We start from the raw sequence: 21170 nt of genomic DNA, 5'->3' as shown, positions 1-21170 counted from the left end.
AAAAGACATTGGATTGACTCCAACTTTATATACTAACTAGTGGTGTTAACCTAGACAAGAAGGTGGCACAGTGTCTAGAATGCCAGGTCTGGAATCAGGAAGACCAGAGTTGAAATCCAGCCTCAGACACTTACTAGCTGGGTGACAGTGGGCAAGTCACTGAACCTCGTTTGCCTCAGTTTCCTCATCTATCAAGTGATCTGGTAAAAGAATTGGTAAACTACTCTAGTATCTTTGCCAAGAAAACCACAAATTAGGTAAAAAAGAATTAGACCTGACTAAAACAACTAAACAATAACAATAAAACCCTGAACAAGTTTTTAACCTCGCTGAGCCTTTGTTTATTCACTGGTAAAAAGGAAATGATAATTTATAAAATGAGGATACTCATTAACTTTAATAGCTTAATACATCTTTTGGAATGCTCTATATATGTTAAATCAAAGGGTCATTGTAAGAATTGAATAATTCTAAGCAGAAAGCATATCAAATCCTTTTCAAGCCTTAGAGTTCAACATAAATGTCATTGATTATCAGCATCATCATTTGAGACACTTTGTGAGCATAAATAATAGTAAATTATAGAATATGGGTTGTCTTTCATAGGGATGATTATTAAAAATTCATGAGCAAGAAGCAGTCAGTGAAGAGTTAAACTTAGGTAGAGAATAATTAAAATTATATTATTACAAAATGAGCCTATATTTGATGAGGAAAAGGGAAATATGTAAGATATGAAGAGAATGAAGATATGAAGAGATCTTGAAAGAGTATTATAAAATTTTTTTGTTTTAATTTCCTCCGGTAAGCAAATTTTTTTTTCAAGAGTCCTGATGGTAGATCCCCCACACTTAATGGTGTAATGACATTTTTTTCCTCTATAGTCCAAAGGTTTTAATATCCCCAGAGAAGTCAAGTAGGAGATATAGTTCCAAAAGTCTTTTCAACATATATATATTGATTGATAGCACCTGGAATACTTAAAAGTAGTTGCCTAGATATAGGCATAGATAATGGGATTTTTCTGGAAATAGGTCTCCATGGATTGTTATATATCAATTTCCAGTTATTTATTTTCCCCTGGGTTCATGTTGACTCCAGATCAGAAGTTAACCTTAGAAGAAATTATTTTCCAAAGAATTTATGAATTGAAAGGGCTCCCAGAGGTCATCTGGACCAACGCCTCCCTGAAATCATGAGTAATATAAGAATTCTGTTTAATGTTCTAGTCTACAAAATCCTCCACCCTAAGCACATAAAGGATTTCATTTTAATGCCATTTTTTCTACCAAATATGTAATGGTGTGGTCTTCGTCACTATATTTTTTAAAAGCACTAAATTTGAAGCCTTGTTTCCTGTTTTATACCCAGAAGGTTCAGAATTGGATATTTTTGTTTCCTCTCCTAATCCGAGAACTTCACACCTTAGGATATTTGAGTAGCTACATTAACCAAACCTTATAGGCCATGAGCCTATTTGTTCCCTCCTTTTCTTTATTTTCACTTTTAATGAGAAGTTGCCTTGTAATATTATGTAAAAGGGTACTATCTTAAACAAACCATTAAAAATACTTGTGGGTGTCTGGGCTGATCTATTCCTAGAATTTTTTTTAAAAACAAGAACTTGTCTTTTCTTGGGGATTTTCTGGAAATTAACTTCTTGGTTATTTTTAGTTATTGCTAACATTGGAATCTTATTCTTTAAACAACTATGAGCAGAAGAGTTTACAGAAATAGACTCATGTATAGTTTTATGGTGTTCTCTGAATCTGCATTAGGAAGTTTGCCAGGTGAGCTAATGTATACAAATCATCATAGCACCTGTGAATTTCAACGAGTCACTGATTTCAGACTTTACTCAGTTCCTAATGGATATTTTTCCTGGAGCAATCTTTGCTTTAGGGAAAAGGTAAACCTGAGACTTTTATGTAGTTTGATCAAGATTTAAACTAAGCCCAAGACCTTATGCCAAACTCTAATTAAAATTAAAGTTTAGGACTTAAATGCATCTGCCCTCAGGTTATAGGCCAAAGTTGTATAGTTAAACACTCTAAAAATATCATATTGAAAAACAGATTTGCTCTAAGTTATATCCTTAATGGTGAGCTCTGTGATTGGAAGCCCTTGGAACAACTTTTCATTGTAATTATGCTGACAAATCTAGATAGTCCTGTCTGCTATTTTGCCATTTACCTGGAAGCTCTGGCATTTATGTATGCATGTTCCTCCAATTATTTGTAGTTAAGCATTTATTTTATGTGCACATATACCTTTGCATGTCTGTTTGTACTGTGTCTCTGGCTCAACAGAAAGCTCCTTAAAGAAAGGTAAGTTAGGAGAGAGAGAGAGAGAGAGAGAGAGAGAGAGATATTTAAGCTAAGCCAGCCCAAGACCCCATGCCAAACTTTAATTAAAAATTAAAGTATAGGACTTAAATGTCTGCCATCACCTTATAGGCCAAAGTTGTACAGTTAAACACCCTAATGGTGAGCTTTGGGACTGAAATATGTGTGTTTATGTATATATATATATATATATATGTATATAAATATATAGTTGTGTGTATATAGATATGTGGGGGGCAATTTTGGAAGACATTATATAGCATCTGCCATAGTACTGTATAAATAATGGGCAGATTGATTAAAATAGAGAAATGACTAAAAATGCATTTTTGCTAGTTTTGAAAATGTCAAAACATTTAGAAGTAGTATTCAGTCAGTTAAAAAGAATTTATTAAGTCCCCTAAGCCTTGGCAGGAAACAAAGAAAAGTAAAAGACATTTTCTGATCTCAGAGTCTGATAAGAGAAAACATGCTAAATGATGCACCAGCAAACTATATATAGAATAATTTGGAAATTGTCACTAGAAGGAGGGCACTAGAAGTAAGAAGAATTGGTAAATGCTTCCTATAGAAGATAGGAATTTAGCTTGGACTTGTTGGAAACCAGGAGATGAAGGTAAGAAGGGAGAGCAAGCATTCTAGGCATGGGAAATAGCCAGTAAAAATGACTAGAGTCCTGCTAGCTTCAACAGTTCATATACTAAAATTGGAATGATACAGAGGAGATTAGGATAGCCCTTGCTCAAAGATGACACACGAATTCATGAAGACTTCCTTATTAAAAACAAACAAAACAAAAAGGAAACAAACCAAGGAAAAGAAAATGCCTCAAGTCAGGAAATGCAATGTTTTGTTCAAGGAACAGCAAAGAGGCCAGAATCACTGACTATAGTATACATGACAGAAGGGAAGCCTGGGTTTAGGAAAGAATGGGCAAGGGTTACAACCAAACAAATTACAAGCCTGAAAGTTGGGTCAGTTGTAGAGACAGAGAAGAATAAATAGATTATTTAATAGAAAAGGGGCTGGAGAGGTTTTAAAGGTTCACCAGAAAATACAACTACTTGTACATCCAGACCCCAAACAAAATGTCACACATGCACACACAGATGCCAGCATGTGGAAACAATGGCTATGTAAACTTTTATATCCTGTCACCCAATGAATTGGAATGGGATAGGAAAAAAATGCTCGTATAACATGTACTGTTATTATAGTAGAGAAAGGGCCACCATAATTTTATTCATACAGTCTGCTCTAGAGTACTTATCCAAATTTCAGAGTCATTTTGTGGTGAGAAGAAAGAACAGGCTGAGGAAAGGGATTTCAATGTTTTCAAGATGTAGGCCTACCTACTCCATTTAGGAGCAATGTATTATTAACTCCTTTAATTCTGTTTTCAAATTCTTTAATACCTACATCCTTCACATATAATTGTAATACTTAAAAAAATCCAATTTTTATAAATCCTATAAATCTTGCATACATGGTATTAGTTGTTGAATTCAAAATAGTTTTGGCCTTACTCATCTGTGTTGTGTGATAGTCCATATTCAGGAATCTGCCCAATAGATAGAGCTTATGTAAATTCAGAAATCAAATTCCAAACAGTGTAAATACAGTTGGAATAGTGTTAACAGCAATAAATATATACATATATATGTCAAATTCCCTCAGATTTGAGTTAATCAGAATGAATAAAAGATTAAACTTCCACAAAGTAATTGTATTCAAACTTTAAGAAGTAGCCTTTGTGTGGAGGCTCTCTGACTATTTGTTAATGAGCCATAACAATAGCTAATAATAATAACTAATAATTAAATTGTACTTTAAAGCTGGCAAAGCACTTTGTGTATATTATCACATTCGATCCCCACCATGATTCTGGGCATTAGGTGCTATTATTATCTCCATTTTACATATCAAGAAACTGAGGCCAAGAAAGGATAAGTGACTTAATGAGAGTCACACAACTAGTAAGTGTCTCAGGCAGTATTTGAACTCAGATCTTCTTCATTCCAAGACCAGCACACTATCTATTCTTTCATCTGACTGCTTCATGTCTAATCTGAAATCAGTATCTTTTTACAGACTAGATTCTCACTTACCTATTTTAATTATAATTTCCCCTTTAATGAGGTTAGGTGATAATTTCAAGATGATGACATTTTAGAGTATTGGTATTTATTTACTGAAAGATTTTAAAGCTTCATCGCTTCACATTAACTTTGAAGTGACTTTTCAATAACTTTTCCAAATCATTCAGAATTTTGTGAGGTTCAAAATGGAATGCTAAGGAAAGCGAAGGCTTTATATACAACCATGAATCTTGTCAGTTACCTAATTCCTAAGTATTTAACTTTGGAAAGAATTCTTTTCCTGATTTTTTTTTTTAGTTCCCATCATAGCACTCTCATTTCAAAGAGTTGATAAGAACCCTTGACCTCTTTCTAATGGTAACATTTGGTAGTTAAAGAACCTGTAATGAGCTCTGTAAATAAGTAACTGCAAACTCATCTCTTTCTCAATGATAGCTTTTGGTTTATTTATGTTGGTCACCCATGATTACAGGTTTGTAAATTAATATTTATATGAAATGCTCTGTAGAATTTGTTATGGCATAATAGCTAAAAGAGTCTCTGTATCCAAGACAGTTATGCAAATTCATTTTGGAAACCGAGGGAAAGGAAATTATTTCTTCTGGTTTAAAGAATAACTATACATATTATATGTTGATACTACATTTATTTCTAACGTACTTCTTCTCTGTCTCTCTGAGCATACAGGATACATCACTTATTGATGATGGCACAGTTGATATTACTACTTGGGACTTGAAAACTATTGATCAAATTTTTATGTTTTGTTTCCTTATGTTTTATTTTTCAGAGTACCCAAATGGCCTTGGAACATCTGGAGTCCGTTCCAGAAAAACTGAGCCTCCTAGAAGATATCAAAGACTTTGGAGTAAGAAACCTTTGACTTGTCTCTTTCAGCCTTTTTACCCAGATAAAAATATTTGACATCTTCCTGATGTGCAGAACAATTTTGGGGAGGTATAGAAAGATGAGGGGGGAGCCAAGAGACCTTGGGGATGCAAATAATGAAATTTAGGGTAAAGTCGTCACCTTTAATTATGCTTCTTATTACTGATATTTTTAGACATTCATGAGTCATTGATTAAGGATTAAGAATTTTAATAAATTAACCCTAGAAAAATGTTTACTGTAATAATTAATTTAGCTTTCAGGGTCGGATTCATGGAGAATTTTATAAGCTCAGATAGCATGACTTGGTTACAAGTTATTAATACAACAGGCAACTTTTTGAATACTAATGGTAATTTCCAAGTTGACATTTTTAATTACAAATAAGCAAGCTAATCTTTGTTTTAGGTATCTGATATCTAGTGTTTCCCTGTAGAATGCTCTGTGAAGTAAGACGTACCTAAGGCCTAGGATTTCATACGTCCCATGCCATTTATTGATAAGACTCTAACCACAAAGCTTTTAATTGTGAAGTCAATTATTTGTGTATATTTGCCTATTAAAGTTTCTTAAAAGATAATTAAAGAAAAGAGATGTGAAAAGGATAATCCCATCAATCATCCTTAAGTCTTTAGTTTATACAATTTTTTAAAATGTCTTATGTCCACATATGTAATTAGTAATGATAGCTATTTCATGATTATTTGACAACAGATGTTAGGGAGATTCACAATAGAGGACAATATTTTCTTTGGCATCTTTTCTGGTGGAAGCAAAACCCATCGAAACAGAATGACATTATTTAAAGACTCATGAACTCTGAGCAAGTTTTTGAGGAGACAGTAGAAAGGAAATAGATCTGAACTCCCTCTTATAAAAATATCAGAATCTCAATACTGTCCTCAAGGATCATGCTATAGTAAAACCCCATTAAGACAGGCCTTTTAGTACTTCAGGAACTAACCACCTTTGAATGGGATCTTGAATGATTGATTATACCTTACACTGAAACCTATTATTAAAAATAAATATGAAATCACAGTTTTAAATCATCTTCATGTGTTTCTCCTGTTGTTCTTATTTATTTTAAATATTAAAAGCCTTATAAAGTGATTGCAGAACTCTTATTGCTACAGATTTATTTTCAATATAACTCCTACTGCAGGCAGTGACAGGTAGCTTTTTAGAACTATATTTTCTCCCTTTTTTCCTCCTCAACTATTAGAAAATAGTTGGGCAACTGTTGGAGCCATAGAACACTTGATAGTGTTAATTAGATATTTAGTTAATATATACATCATAACTTCTTAAATGTGTTTGAACAGCTATTTCATCAACATCTTCTTCCCCAACAAGTCCCAACAAATTCCTCAACATAATTTAAGAATGTAAACAAAAGCAACATTCTTTTACTGGTGCCAGAAATTGTTACTGAGCATTGTTTATGGGTAGTTGACTGTCTACAGGGGTGTTTTATTCAGTTACACACAAACATAGTCACATACAAACATTACTAAGGTCTATAATAAGATAGAGCATATTATTCAGATTTAGGATTCTCATTTTCTAATTTTAGCCATTGCAGTTAGAAGCTTTGAAAGGCTTCTTATTGTTCAATTGTTTTTCAGGCATAACCAACTCTTTGTGTTTTCTTGGCAAAGACCCTGGAGTGGTTTGCCATTTCCTTCTCCAGCTTATTCAACAGAAAAGGAGACTTGGGCTAAGAAGGTTAAGTGACTTGCTCAGGTTCACACAACTAGTAAGTGTCTGAGGCTAGTTTTAAACTCAGGAAGACAAAGTCTTTCAGACTCCAGCCCCATGCTAGCTGCCCCAGCTTTGAGCCAAAGAATAGTTTAATTTTATTTTAAAAAAGGAGGAAAAACTTTCACCTGGATGTTTGGTATCATGAAGGCAAATTGATTTTGGGACTTTGTGGCTATAGCTTGATAGTAAAATATGTCAAGCTTTCAGGGTAATGATAATAACATCATGGTAATTTTATGCCTTGTATGTAATTACAAAAATCTTTATATATATTATCACATTGGATCTTTACAGCAACCCAGTAGGGCAGGCAATATAAGAATTATTGTCCCCATTTTACAGATGTTGCTATTATGAAAACTACTCCACGCTCTTTCCACTAAATGGGATTGCCCTTTTCCTGAATCTGAATTAGAGACCTAAACTATCTCTTTCAAAGTGAAGTGACAATGAAGTTTGAAGCCACCATTATTTCAGTGAGAATAAAGCATATGCTACCCCCAAACAAACTGAATGAAATTTGTGCATCTGTAAATAACTATTTGGTGCTCAAGGAAATTATAGGTAGAAATATATAATGTATTTCTTACTCATTTTAAAGGAACTAAAATATAATCAACTTCTTATATGATGGGCTGCATTTAATATGATGAGAGACAGAGAGACAGAATAATGTGGAAAGAGCACTGAATTTGGAATAAGGAGACCTGAATTGTAATGTAATGGAAAAAGCAAAGATCAAGAAGCCAGTGAACCATGGGCTTTGCTCTACATCAATAGCTTTGTGACCTTGGGCACGTCACCTCCCCTCCCACCATCCTCAAGTTTCCCAATTTTAAAATGAGAATACTGTGAAAGCTAACCTAGAGATCTCTTCCAATGCTATTAATTTAATTAAAACCTATTTTTTAAAAAATACCCTTTGCTCCTAAACTTTAAATATTCTATTTGATTCATCTGGAAACAAGTCAGACTTAGCAGTCCAAAAGGTTATTAAATTTGATTTATAAGTAAAAAATTATATGATTTTATAATCTTATATGGTAAACTTTATTCATTATATCAATTATTGTTCTTTTTAGCCTCTAAGATCATTAATCATTTTATTCAAGTTGGACATTTTTAACCCTCTGAATTCTAAAGGGTGTTTCCAATAACCTATCTAAAGAAATGTAGGCAGAAATGACTGTGTTTTGGAAGACACTTACTTAGCATTATCACCTAATTTTCATTGTATCCATGAATGATAGTTTATGATGATTTGATGCTTTACTCACAAAATACCTTGAATAGTATTATCTAATTTGATCCTCACACCAGCTCTATAAGACTGCAAATATAAGCTCAATAAATTATAGCCAGCTCTCATGCTTATCAGGCAACTCTCTAAGACTATAATTTACAGAGCTATCTATATTGGAAAAAGAAAGTTTCCTCAGTGGAAATTTTCTATATCAATTACATCACAGATTTGATTCAAAAGAGGTTGGTTTGTGTGTTTGTTTTTTTCATAGTTAATGGGTGGGGTCCTGCCTTGGAGTTGGGAAGAGCTGCTTTTAAATCTGTCCTCAGATACACACTAGCTATGAAACCTTGGGCAAAATCACTTAACCTTGCAGTGACCCAAGCAATTCCTTAAGACTATAAATTCCAGAACATTGGTAGAGGGAGTTTGAACATTGGGAGTTCCCTCCATCAATGAGATCATAGTTCTGGATATTTTTGTGGTTGTTTTAATTCTTTTACAAGTATAATTATCACAATGCCAGAGTATTATTTGAAAAAAATAGCAAGGGTATATATGTCAAATAATACTTTGGTATTGTTAATCCCCCTTGGATAAGTCATTATTAGATTTAAGACAGGAAATGTTTTGTTTTCACATTTGGAAGATGACAAGGGGCACTCAAAAATGATTATCTCTAGAGAAGATAGGTCACAGGTGAGTAACCCATATTTTTCTTTTCCACAGTAGCATCTAAAGTGATAATTTCATTCCTCCTTTTCTTGTTAGCAGAATAAGATTCTTCTATTAGGTGCAAATGCTCATGATTAGTATTTTCTATTTAATAAATGTACCTTTTGTCATGTTTTCAGGTTCTTATTTTTCTTCCAAGAGCTAGTTATTATCATCCAAAACAGTTCAGACCTTTTGCTGTATTTCCAGGATTCCTCTTGTCCAAGGGATTTGATTGAAGGGAGATATGCTAAATACAAACAGCTTGTGGATTCTCTTCAGCATCAACTAGATGAATATAGTCAAAGAATCAAAAAGTTGAAAGTAATGGCATTTATTTACTTCTTTAATTTTTAAGCATCATTTTTTTTCATAGTTATGACTTCCATCCAAATGACCCCAACAACATTTGGGTAGCAGAGGTTTCCCATGATGTACAAAGAAGGATGGTGGTGGGTTAGGGATGAGGAAGAAGCTTACAGAATTCTGGTTGGGGATTGAAGCAACCTTATGCTATCATTTGGGCATTGTATTATTGCTAGGTGAGGGGCATGTATCTCATCTTTCATATTTTTGTTATTGTTTCTTTGCATTTACTCAACAGGATAAACTGGAAAACTGTAATGTCTTTACCTACATATACTTTTATCCTAACTTCCAGAATATGCCTCACCTGCAATGTGGGTGCAGTTTAACATACCATCCTGAAGGAGAATGTAGCATGGTGTGGTGGACAGAGTGCTAGATTGGGAGTTAAGAAGGCCACATTCAAATCCTGCCTCATGTACTTACTGTGTAACCCTGAAAAAAATCACCTAACCTATATTTGCCTCACTTTCCTTATTTGTAAAATGAGGAAGTTGGACTCAAAACCTCAAGGGTCCCTTTTAACTCTAAATCTATGATCCTCCAAACATATAGTGAGTCATTTTACCTTATCATGTATACGTGTATATCTGTGTATATAGAGAGATCCCAAGTCATCTCAGAGCTTAGTCTTTCATAATCTTGCAAGCCACCACATACATGTATATGTTTAAAATACATATACATTCATTATAGTTTTACCAGAGTTATTACTGTACTAGAAATTTTCTCTTCTGCTTTCTAACTGAACCCGAATTTATTGTTTTTAGGTCTAATTACAACTTTCATGTCCAAAAAATTGCCCCAGACTTCCTAAAAAACATGCTGCTCCTCCTTAAACCTCAACTGAAACCTGAAATGAATTACTATAAATGATTCATAGAGTTATTAAGAAGAAGACTTTTGATCTTATGTCCTTTTATCTTCATTTCTCCACAAGTGATATTGCTTGGCCTCATACTTGACAAAAATCTTCCTTAGTTAATATTATGGAATAGTCCTCCAATACATCCCCCAACATTAACTTCAAGCCCCAATTATCTGATTTATAGTTATTCCACCTTTTAAAATTAGTACCTTTTCCTGCAATATCTATATTGCTGAGGCAATAGAAATCTTCCTCAGCCTCTCACCTATCTTACTTTGTCTGGAAATTCCCATTGAATCTAACGCTCAGTCTCGAATCTGGAAAAATTTGGTTTCTCCAAAGAGACACAGACATACTACACAGCATTTTAGGTCAGTGAAGATCTTAATGTAAATAAACATTTAAAAACAAATTAATTTCCTGGACAGTTATATCTGAGCTCAGATGACTTGGTGCTATCTGGTGACACCCAGGTTGCTATAAATCAATGCAATTTCCATAACAACATGTGGCAAAGTTATGAATGTTGAACATATTCTGCAAGTAGAATAATCTTGACTAAGTTCCATTTTTAAATTAGGTTCACGGCTGATAGAGGATAGATTGTGTGGTTTATAAGAGAGACTGACATTCTGAAATGAAAATGAAAAATGTTTAGAAATTCTACACGTAGATTTTAAGGTCTGAGTGCAAGAAGAAACCACAAAGAAGTCATTAGAGTTGTATTTTCCCACATTAGTAATACTTGTATGAATTTTCATTTTTGAACACTGTCAATAATTAATAGATCAAACATGCTTTATTTATCACCACACTTAGAAATCTAATAGGCTTCTGGCTTGAAACAGTGTAGTGAGCTAAAACATCAACATCAATACCTTATGTCATTTTTGTTACAGCTGGAGAGTATCATTATATTTCCTAGTTGTTGTTTGTAATTACCCAGTCCAAACCCATGCGTTTTTTAAATCCTCATTGATGAAAAGAACAGGCAAAAAGAAACCAGCTTCAAAATGAGGTTAAGAACAGGCCTCTAATGTAGATAGATGATACATCCTGTTCTATTGGGTAAGGTCTAATAAGTATCTGCAATCTGTAATCTAAGGAACGTTATCTGATGTTAATCATTACCATCTCCAAGAAGCTAAATCATAGCAAAGGTTTAACAGATCTATATACTTCTGGAGAGAAAAACAAAGGAGGTTCTTATTTATAAAATATATCTATAAAAGATTATTTCATAAAGGTATTTATTTCTCCACATTATATGGGAATATGAAATCAGAGAAATAGGTGGCTGAAAAGACTGGTCTTTTTATACTAAATTATGAAGCATAATTTCACCTAACTCCTTTAATCCTATAGGACAAGTGATGATGTATGTTTTAGAGACCGAATGCCCAAACTGCAAACCTCATGCTACATGTGGGACCCCCCACCTTGTCCCAGATAGGGGAAAGAGGAAGCACTCCCATTGGACTGCTGGACAGAGAAGTGGGTCATGTGAGAAATGTTATCAGGCACACGTGGAGAGGGGGAGGGGAGCATCCTTCTCCAACACATGTGCCATAGGTTCGCCAACATGGCTATCCAATGATCTTTGCAAGTATGATACAGGATAGAAGAACCATGCCCCCACCTTATACTATATATTAAACTCTGAGTGGTTCCCAAACTTTTTTGGCCTACCACCCCCTTTTCCAGAAAAAATATTATTTCACCCCCTGGAAATTAAATTTTTTAAAATTTTAATAGCAATTAATAGGAAAATTAATGCATTAATGCACCTGTGGCTATCACCGCTTCCCAGATCACTGCAATACCCACCAGGGGGCGGTAGCACCCACTTTGGGAATCACTGCTCTAATTAAAGTATTTTTTGTCATATTTTTAAATGAAAAAAAATTAATCGTATTGCTTAGAAGTCCCACCATTATTTTTCAATTCTTTTTCCTTTTCTTCTTTTTTTCGGAAAGGTTATAATTTTGAAGTACTACATGAGAAACAAGGGATGAGAAGAGATGCTAAAAAGAACACTGCATTTGTAGTTTTAGAGGATATGGGTTCAAATATCAGCTGTTCTACTTATTTGCGCTGTAAAGTTGGGCAAATAGACTCTCTTGATTTCAGTTTCCTAATTTGCCAAATAAGTTGATTGATCTAGATGGTTTGTAAGACCCTTCCAAATCCTATGATCATATGTGCGATATGAGCAGAAGAATAAGGGAAGCGCCTCCAGCAATTCACAGAAAAAAATGTTAGGAGAAAAGGTTAAGGACAGTTCTTAAGGCCTCACAGTCTAAATGTACTCAACAGAGAAATGCAGTTTAATAAAATAATAAAATTAACTTGAAATTGTAGGACAAGATTACATAGGAAACAACTAATGAGAAGAGAATGTGTTATATAAAAGTGGTCCAAGAAAAGTACAGGAAAATAGCACTACATTTAGAAAATATTTTTGAGAGTGGTCTTAATATAAATAGTAGTGCTATAGAAATGGACTACAATCCACCACGCCAGATAAAAGGTATAAGTGACATTTTCCTAATTATGTTACAAAATTGGTTTTAAGTAAGATGGAGAAGAGAATATTTGCTAGAAGCTTGAACCTAGTAAAAACAAAACATTTGTTAAATTCTATATTTCTTTGCCAAGTTTCATCTCCTATTTTTTAAAAAAAGGAAATCCTGTTATAGATATACTTGATCACATTTAATGGCTTTCAAAGACCGAAATATGACCAACAAAGTAGACTTAGTTGGTTTGGGGAAATTAAGTATGATAGAAGAAACAGTGGAATAGGATTCTTGTAATGTTTGTTCTGTCTGACAGTTAACCTTGGGTGATATGTGACCTTGGGTGATAATTCTTTTTCAACCCATATAATGAGATCAGAGTACTTGATTTTCAGGTCTCTTACACTTATGTCAATTCATGATTTTAACTCAAAGCAGTGGGAACCTAGGGAAAAACGTGACCATATAATCTTAGATTTTAATCGTTAAGAAAAAGAATATTGTACTATAGACTTTGGGAAAGCAGATTTCAAAGAATTAAAAAATGATAGGTATGATCACATAGCTAGGGGACCCTAACAAAGGAAAACTAGTCAAGAGGGAATAAGAGTCTCTCAAAAAAAAATTCTGGACAAGTCAGGTTTGTTTTTTTTTAATTATCTCAAGGACAAATAAGTTATGCCAGACTATGCTATTTTTCTCTGTTATCATATTATTATATATTATATTATATACATATATAATGAATCTGTGTCAACCTAGTGGAAAAGGTTGCTCCAGTGCTTTTTTCTGGATCCTATTCTCTTCAGCTTTTTATCAGTAACACAGATAAAGTCATAGATGTCATGCTTTTCAAATTGACAGTTTATATACAAAGTTGGGTGGATAGCTGACCTACTTGTTGAAAACATTGGGATCTAAAAAATGTCTCAGTAGACAGTGGAATAATATGAATTTCATCAGGATGAAGCATAATATCTTACATTTGTGTTAAAAAATTAACTCAGTAGGTAGGAAGGAGAAGACACAACTAGACACTAACTCATAAGAAAAAAGACCTGTGGCTTTTAGCAGTCCTCAAACTCAACATCGCATTTTTTTTCTAACATTTAAAAAAATTTTGAGTTCCAAATTTTCTCCCTCCCTTCATCCCCTAGTCCACCCATTGAGAATTGAGAATTGAGAAAAAATAAAGAAAGAATATCGTGTTTTGCATTCTGGAAGGAGATAGCAATTTTCATTCTGAGTTCTTCCAAATTTTCCTAGGTCATTGTATTAATTAGAGCCTAAATCTTTCATAGTCATGATTACAGTTTTGCTATTTCTGTACACAGTGATCTGGTTCTGTTCACTTTGTGTGAGTTTACATAGAACTTCCCAGGTTTTTAAAGAAAACAACAACTATTCTGCTTTTCTTATAATACTTATTTGTTATCATACAATAATGTTCCAAAACAATGATATATTACAACTTTTTTTAGACATTCCTCATTTAGTAGGTATCCCTTCAATTTCCGTTTTTTTTCCAACACAAAATAGAGCCACCATAAATATTTTTGTACACATGAGTCCTTTTATTTTTTATTTTGATATCTTTGGGATAAAGATCTAGTAGTGGTATTGCTGAGTCAGAGTATACACGGTTTTGACACCGTTCTTAATTGTTCTCCAGAATGGTTGGATTAGTTCATAACTCCACCAAGAGTTCATTAGTGTATCTCTTTTCCCACATCTCCAACATTTAAAATTGCTGATATGTGTGAAATGATACTTTAGAGTTGTCTTAACATTTCTGTCTAATCAATGGTTATTTAAAACATTCTTTTCATAACCACAGATAATTCTGATTTCTTCTTCTGAAAACTAAATGTTCATGTCCTTATATCTGGAAAATAGCTCTTATTTTTATAAATTTGACTAATTTCCCTACATATTTGAGAAATTAGGCCTTTATGTGAGAAATTTGCTGTATTTATTTTGATATTACTTCTTCATTCAAACTGCAGTTTCCCTGATACCTCTTAAATTAGGTCTATTCTGTTTGTTTGTTTTTGGTCTGAGATAATGATTGTTAACCCTACTCTTTTTATATCAGTTGAAGCATATTAGATTCTACTCCAGCTGCTTATTTTAATTCTATGGGTGTATCCTTGTATTTTAAATGTGCCTCTTGTTAACAACATATTGTTGGATTCTGATTTCTAATTGATTCTGATCACTGCTGATCCCATTTATATTAATAATTATGATTACTAACTACATACCTCCCTCAATCCTACCTTTTCTGTTTATTGTCTCTTTTTGTCTTGTCCATTCTCAGAAGTCTATTTTGATTCCAACTACTGCCACCCTTAATCTAACTTCCTTTTTATTATCCTCTTCTTCCTTTATCATATGCCTTTCCCCTCCTACTTCCCTGTTAGATAAATTAGATTCCTTTACCTAACTAAATGTGTTTGTATATATTCTTCCCTCTTTGAACCAATTTAGATGAGAGTGAGGTTCAAGTATTGCCTACCCCCATGCCATTCCTCTCCTCATTGTAAAATCTCTTCTTTGTACAGCTCCTTTTGGAAATAATTTTCTTTATTCTTCCTTTTCTTTCTCCTTTCTCCTATTGCATTCCTCTTTGTCACTCCTTCACTTTTTCTTTTTAAATAAATTCAACAAAAGCAAGTCATTACCCATGCCATCTATTATGTAGACTCCTTCTAACTTCCCTAGTAATGATAAAATTCTTAGGAGTTACATGTATCATCTTTCTACATGAAAATATAAACATTTTTAAACTTACTGAATCCTTCATGATTTCCCTTTCATGTTTACCTTTTTACACTTCTCTTGAGTCATCTTGTGTTTGAATATTAATTTTTCTATTCTGCTCTTGTCTTTTGGTCAGGAATGCTTGAAAGGCTTCTATTTAATTATATATTCATTATTTTCCCTGAAGGATTTTATATTCAGTTTTTCTGAGTAGATTATTATTCTTGGTCGTAATCCTTTGTCTTCTAGAATATCGTATATAAAGACCTCACTCCTTTAACACAGAAACTACTAAATCTTGTGTGATCCTGACTGTGGCTTCCATAATATTTAAAATATTTTCTTTCTGGCTGCTAGGAATAATTGTCTCCTTAACCTGGACCTCAAGAATTTGGCTATAATAATCCTGCCATTTTCTATTTTGGAGTCTCTTTCAGGAGATGATCAGTAGATACTTCTGACCTGTATTTTACTCTCTGAAACTAAGATATTGGGGCAGTTTTCCTTTAAAGTTTCTTGAAATAGAGTGTCGAGGCTCTTTTATTAATCATGACTTTCAAGTAGTCTAATAATTCTTAAATAATCTCTCTTGATCCATTTTCTAGGTCAAATGTTTTTCCGAAGAGATATTTTGAATTTTCTTCTATATTTTCTTTTTCTTTTGACTTTTTTTGTTTCTTGATATCTTATGGAGTTATTAGATTCCACTTACTTAATTCTAATTTTTAAGAAAATATTTTCTTCAATGAATTTTTACACATTTTTTACCATTGGGTCAATTCCATTTTTTAAGGTATTATTTCTTTGGGCTTTTTTGCATATGTGCCTCTTTTAACAACCTATTAATTCTCTTTTCATAATTTTGTTGCATCACTCATTTCTATTCCCAATTTTTTCCTTTATCATTCTCATCTCTTTTTTTAATTCTTCCAGAAATTCTTGTTGGGCTAATAATGAATAATTATTTTTCCACTTACCATTCCTCTCTGCCTTGCAACTATGACCAGGACTCATGCTCCTTTGTGACCAACCACACGCATTTCTCTTCACTCTGAAACTGTGTATGGGAAATCACCTAGAGCCAGCAAAGGGTCCCTGTAATCTCTTTCTGACTAGTTGTCTGACCCCCTAACCATTCCAGGGCTGAGAGTGCCTTAAGGTACTGCTATCACTTTCACATGTCCTCCAAGGCCCATAGCTGGTGCTATTGTTGCAGGCACTCTGGCATTAAATATTTCAAAATGCTATATAACATTATGTGGCAGCTAAAAAATATCTAATTATTTCTCAGTTTGTATTGATATAAGAATAATGTCCAAAATGAGGGAGATTATAATTCTGCTCTGACCATGGTGAGATTATATTTATACATTAATATATTTGTTCAGTGCTACAGTACTCTGTTTTAAAAGGAATGTTGATGGTTTATAGCAGTGGTTCCCAAACTTTTTTGGCCTACTGCCCCTTTTCCAGAAAAAATATTACGTAGCCCCGTGGAAATTAATTTTTTAAAATTTTAATAGCAATTAATAGGAAAGATAAATGCACCTGTGGCCATCACTGCCTCCCTGGATCACTGTAGCACCCACCAGGGGGCGGTAGTGCCCACTTTGGGAATCACTGGTTTATATATAGCATGTTGAGAGAAGGTTGTCTGGATGATAGCTTCCAAAAAAGAAAAGTTTTAAAGATGGAGAAAGTGTTGTCTTCAAATACCTAAAGTTATGTCATATGGGAAAAAGAATTATACTTCTCTTACTTGGCCCACAAGCCAAAAACACATCTGAAATGTGAAAGATGCAGAGAGGCAAATCTTGGCTCAATATGAGGAAAATTTTCTGAATAATTTGATCCTGTCTTAAAGTCAAATAGGCTAAGATAGGTTCTAAAAGACCTTTCCAACTCCAAGTTCTTTTGATTTCCTTTCATTGCAAAGAACTATTATAATCTTAATTTTTTATAATTTCAGATTCCTACTAAAGTTACAGTTGAAAAATAATCACTATATTTCTAATGATAGAATAGTAAATAGTATAATAGCTGAGCAATTTTGGCAACCAACTTTGTTATGTTGTTGGTGTTGTAAGAAGCCAGTGAAACATTTGATCCAACCAGACTGCTTGTGTAGTGAAGAGAGAGCAGGAAGTGAGTTTTCAAGTCTCTTTTAGTTCATGAGTTAGAGCCAACCTCCTGCTGTTTACTCCCATGGTAATCGCCAGGACAAAAAATGATCAGATTTCTAGAAACCTGTTTAGATTCTGAATTGGGACCAAGGACCACATTGATTGAGAGCATAATGCAATATTGTATTAAGTTGACTAGCTTACTAGGCAAGCCTGATCTGAACATCCATATTAGGAATTGAAGTTTAAAAAGCTAAATCTAATACAATTTTCACGTGTCTCTCTATAAGCAGCAGAAGCATTGATAACTTCTCTTCAATCAGGACTAATTGAGCTTGTATTCCACATATATTCTCTCTCCTTTGTCATAGCTTTTTCAAATAGAATAAAATATTGAAATCCCAGGAGAAGAGTATTCATTTAATTATATAAGCTTTACATATGATTTACATAAGCACTGACTTAGTGCCTTTTCAACTTGCCTTTTTTAGTTAGTATCTGCACAAAAATAGTATTTATTTTAGTGGTTGGCATTATTAAAAAAAACCCCAAAATTATTTATTTCTCATTCTGTGAGAAATGGAGACATCATCTCTACCTAGAATATTTTTCTTCACCCATTGTCTTTCTGTTCATTTTGTCCTTCCTTCTAGCCCAACACAGATAATATTGCCTTTTCTTTTTTCCCCTCCCTTTTTTGGATTTTGTTTATTTAAATTTAATATAATTTATTCCCGAGTATCTTAGTCCCTCCCTACCCTCCTTGTACCATAGAAGATACCACCTAACAAAAAGAAATGTATATAAATTATGTCTTTCATGCTTCTGTTTATCAATTAGTTCTCTGAGTTCTCTGGGGGTGGATATTCACAAGTTATTCTTCAAATATTAATTCTGTAGCTGCATATAATGTTCTCTTGGTTCTACTCATTCAGTCTTTATTATTTCATGTAGGTATTTCCAATTTTTAAAAAATTCAACCTCCTCGTCATTTCTTAACTAGTAGTATTCTGTCACAATGATAAACACAATTTGTTTAGCCATTCCTCAACTGATGGACATCCCCTTGATTTCTTGTTCTTTGCCACCACAGAGAGAGCTGCTATAAATATTTTGGAATATGCAGATTCTTTTCCCTGATCTCCTTGTAAATAGGCCCACTAATCAAAATCCTGAATCTAATGGCATACATAGTTTTATAACTTTCTGGACATAATTCTAAATGTCTCTCCAAAATGGTTGCATCAATTACAGTTCCACCAAAAGGGTATTAGTTTCCCCATTTTTCCACATCCCCTCTATTTGTAATTTTGTTTTAGAACATTTTTTCATTTATTTATTTATAGCATTGATTTCTTCATCTAAAACCTGTCTGTTCATTTGATCATTTATTAATTGGGAGAAGACTCTTATTTTTATACAATTGGCAAAGTTTTCTATATGTTTTAGATATGAGACCTCTATCCAAGGAAATATCTATAAAAATTTTCCCCAATTTTCTACTTTTCTTTTAATTTTGGCCACTCTAGTTCTATTTGTACAAAAACTTTGATTCACTAAAATAAAAATTATCTTTGTTTATATTTCATAGTGCTTTCCATCTCTTTTTTACTCATAAATTCCTCTCCTATACATATATATGATAGGTAATATGTTCCCTTGTTCTAATTTGCTTGTACTCTCCTTTTATGTCCAGATTATGTATCCATTTTGATCTTATCTTAATGAATGGTTTAATATATTTGTTTATTTTCTAGAGTCTGAAAAACTACTTTCAAATTGGGCAATATTTACCAAATACTGAGTTCATATCCCCAAAACTTGTTATCTATACTTTTGTCAAAATTAAGGTTACAATAATCTTTCGTAATGGTTAATGATATGTCTGTTCTGTTCCACTGATCTACCTTTCTATTTCTTAGCCCATACCAGATAGTTTTGATAATTATTGCTTTGTAATACAGGTTAAAATCTGGTACTGCTAGACATCTTTATTTACATTTTTTATTAGTTTTTTCCATATTCTTGGTCTTTGTTCTTCCAAAATAATTATTTTTAGCTAAATAAAAACTTTTGTTGATTTAATTGAGATTGCACTGAATAGGTAGATCAGTTTAGGTAGGATTGTAATTTTAATTATATTGGCTCTGCCCACTTATAACAATATTTTCCCAATTATTTAAATCTGAATTTATTTGTGTAAAAATCATTTTATAATTATGTTTATATAGTTTCTGGGTTTGTTTTGTCAGATATACTCCAAGCTATTTTATTCTGTTTATAGTTATTTTAAATGAGGCATCTCTATCTCTTCTTAAAGTACTTTGTGTTGAAAATAAATAGGAGGCAGATCTAATAATAAGAAAGGGCTACTAAGCCTCACTTGGGCCTGACAGGCTCCATTAAGCTGAGTCTGCCAAGCTGGCTCTGGATCCTCAGATCTAGACTAAGATACATTTCCAAAGTCTTTAACCAATGATCGTGTCACTCAAGATGTTCTCAATTTTGTCCCACAAGTTCCTTATTTCATTTGTTAGTGATATGTAAACATTTTGATAATTTAAGTGGGTTTATTTTATATCCCACTATTTGGCTAAAATTATGGATAGTTTCAACTTTATTTGAATCTCCAATCCATCTGTTCCTGATGGTTTATGTCCTCTTCAATTTCTTTTTCTAAAATACATTTATTTAAATATTCTATTTCCTCCTCTGATAGTTTATTTTTTTATGGCTATTCTTCCATTTCACTTACATTGTTAAATTTGTTAGCATATACTTGAGAAAATAACTCCTAATTGCTTTAATTTTATCTTCATTGGTGATGTAATCACCTTTTTCATCTTTAAAGCTAGTGATTTGGTTTTCTTCTCTTTTTAAAATTTAATATTATTCAATTATTTATCTGTTTTGTTGATTTTTTCATTAAAAAACCCTAGTTTTATTTATTAATTTTTTGTGTTTTGTTTTTTTTTTACTTTCAATTTTATCAATCTAACCTTTGAATTTAAGGATTTCAAATTTGGTGTTTAGTTCAGTAGTGATCTGAAATGGTTTTAAATGATATTGAGATTCTTAGTTTAGTTTAGTTTTAATTTTTTCTTCTTCAACTACCTTTTCAATGAAACCTTATCAGATCTATTCAGGGAAAAGCAAACCCCATTCCCATAGGTCTGTCACAACATTTTGTTCATCTCTTACACTTTTATCTTAATTTGCTATGGATTATTCAGGATCTTCCACTCTTCTCAAAACTAAACTTCTACCCCCTTAACTCTCATTAAATGACTTTACTTTTTGCTTTATCTGAGAAAATACAGGTATGGATTTGAACGTCCATATCTTAAAACCATTGTAAATTCTTACCTATCCTGTCCTGAGAGAAAGAGAGAGAGGGGAGGGAGGGAGGGAGGGAGAGAAAGAGAGAGAGAGAGAGAGAGAGAGAGAGAGAGAGAGAGAGAGAGAGAGAGAGAGAGAG

At 33.0% G+C, this 21170-nt stretch overlaps 1 protein-coding gene and 1 non-coding gene across 2 annotated transcripts in view; both read left to right on the top strand.

Moving 5' to 3' along the window:
* CEP128 (centrosomal protein 128) overlaps positions 1 to 21170 on the top strand; it is a 499758-nt gene that overhangs the window by 469312 nt on the left and 9276 nt on the right. Inside the window, exons 21-22 of the mRNA XM_044659982.1 lie at positions 5235 to 5312; positions 9264 to 9377. Coding sequence (XP_044515917.1) covers positions 5235 to 5312; positions 9264 to 9377 — 192 coding nt within the window. The remainder of the gene's footprint in view (positions 1 to 5234; positions 5313 to 9263; positions 9378 to 21170) is intronic.
* Positions 3026 to 3128, top strand: LOC123238378. The gene has a single exon (XR_006505570.1). It is a non-coding gene; the product is annotated as a U6 spliceosomal RNA (small nuclear RNA).

The sequence above is a fragment of the Gracilinanus agilis genome, chromosome 2 (assembly GCF_016433145.1).
Source record: "Gracilinanus agilis isolate LMUSP501 chromosome 2, AgileGrace, whole genome shotgun sequence".
NCBI lineage: Eukaryota > Metazoa > Chordata > Mammalia > Didelphimorphia > Didelphidae > Gracilinanus > Gracilinanus agilis.
The sequence above is the reverse complement of the archived record's forward strand: the minus strand, read 5'-3'. Positions and strand labels throughout refer to the sequence as shown.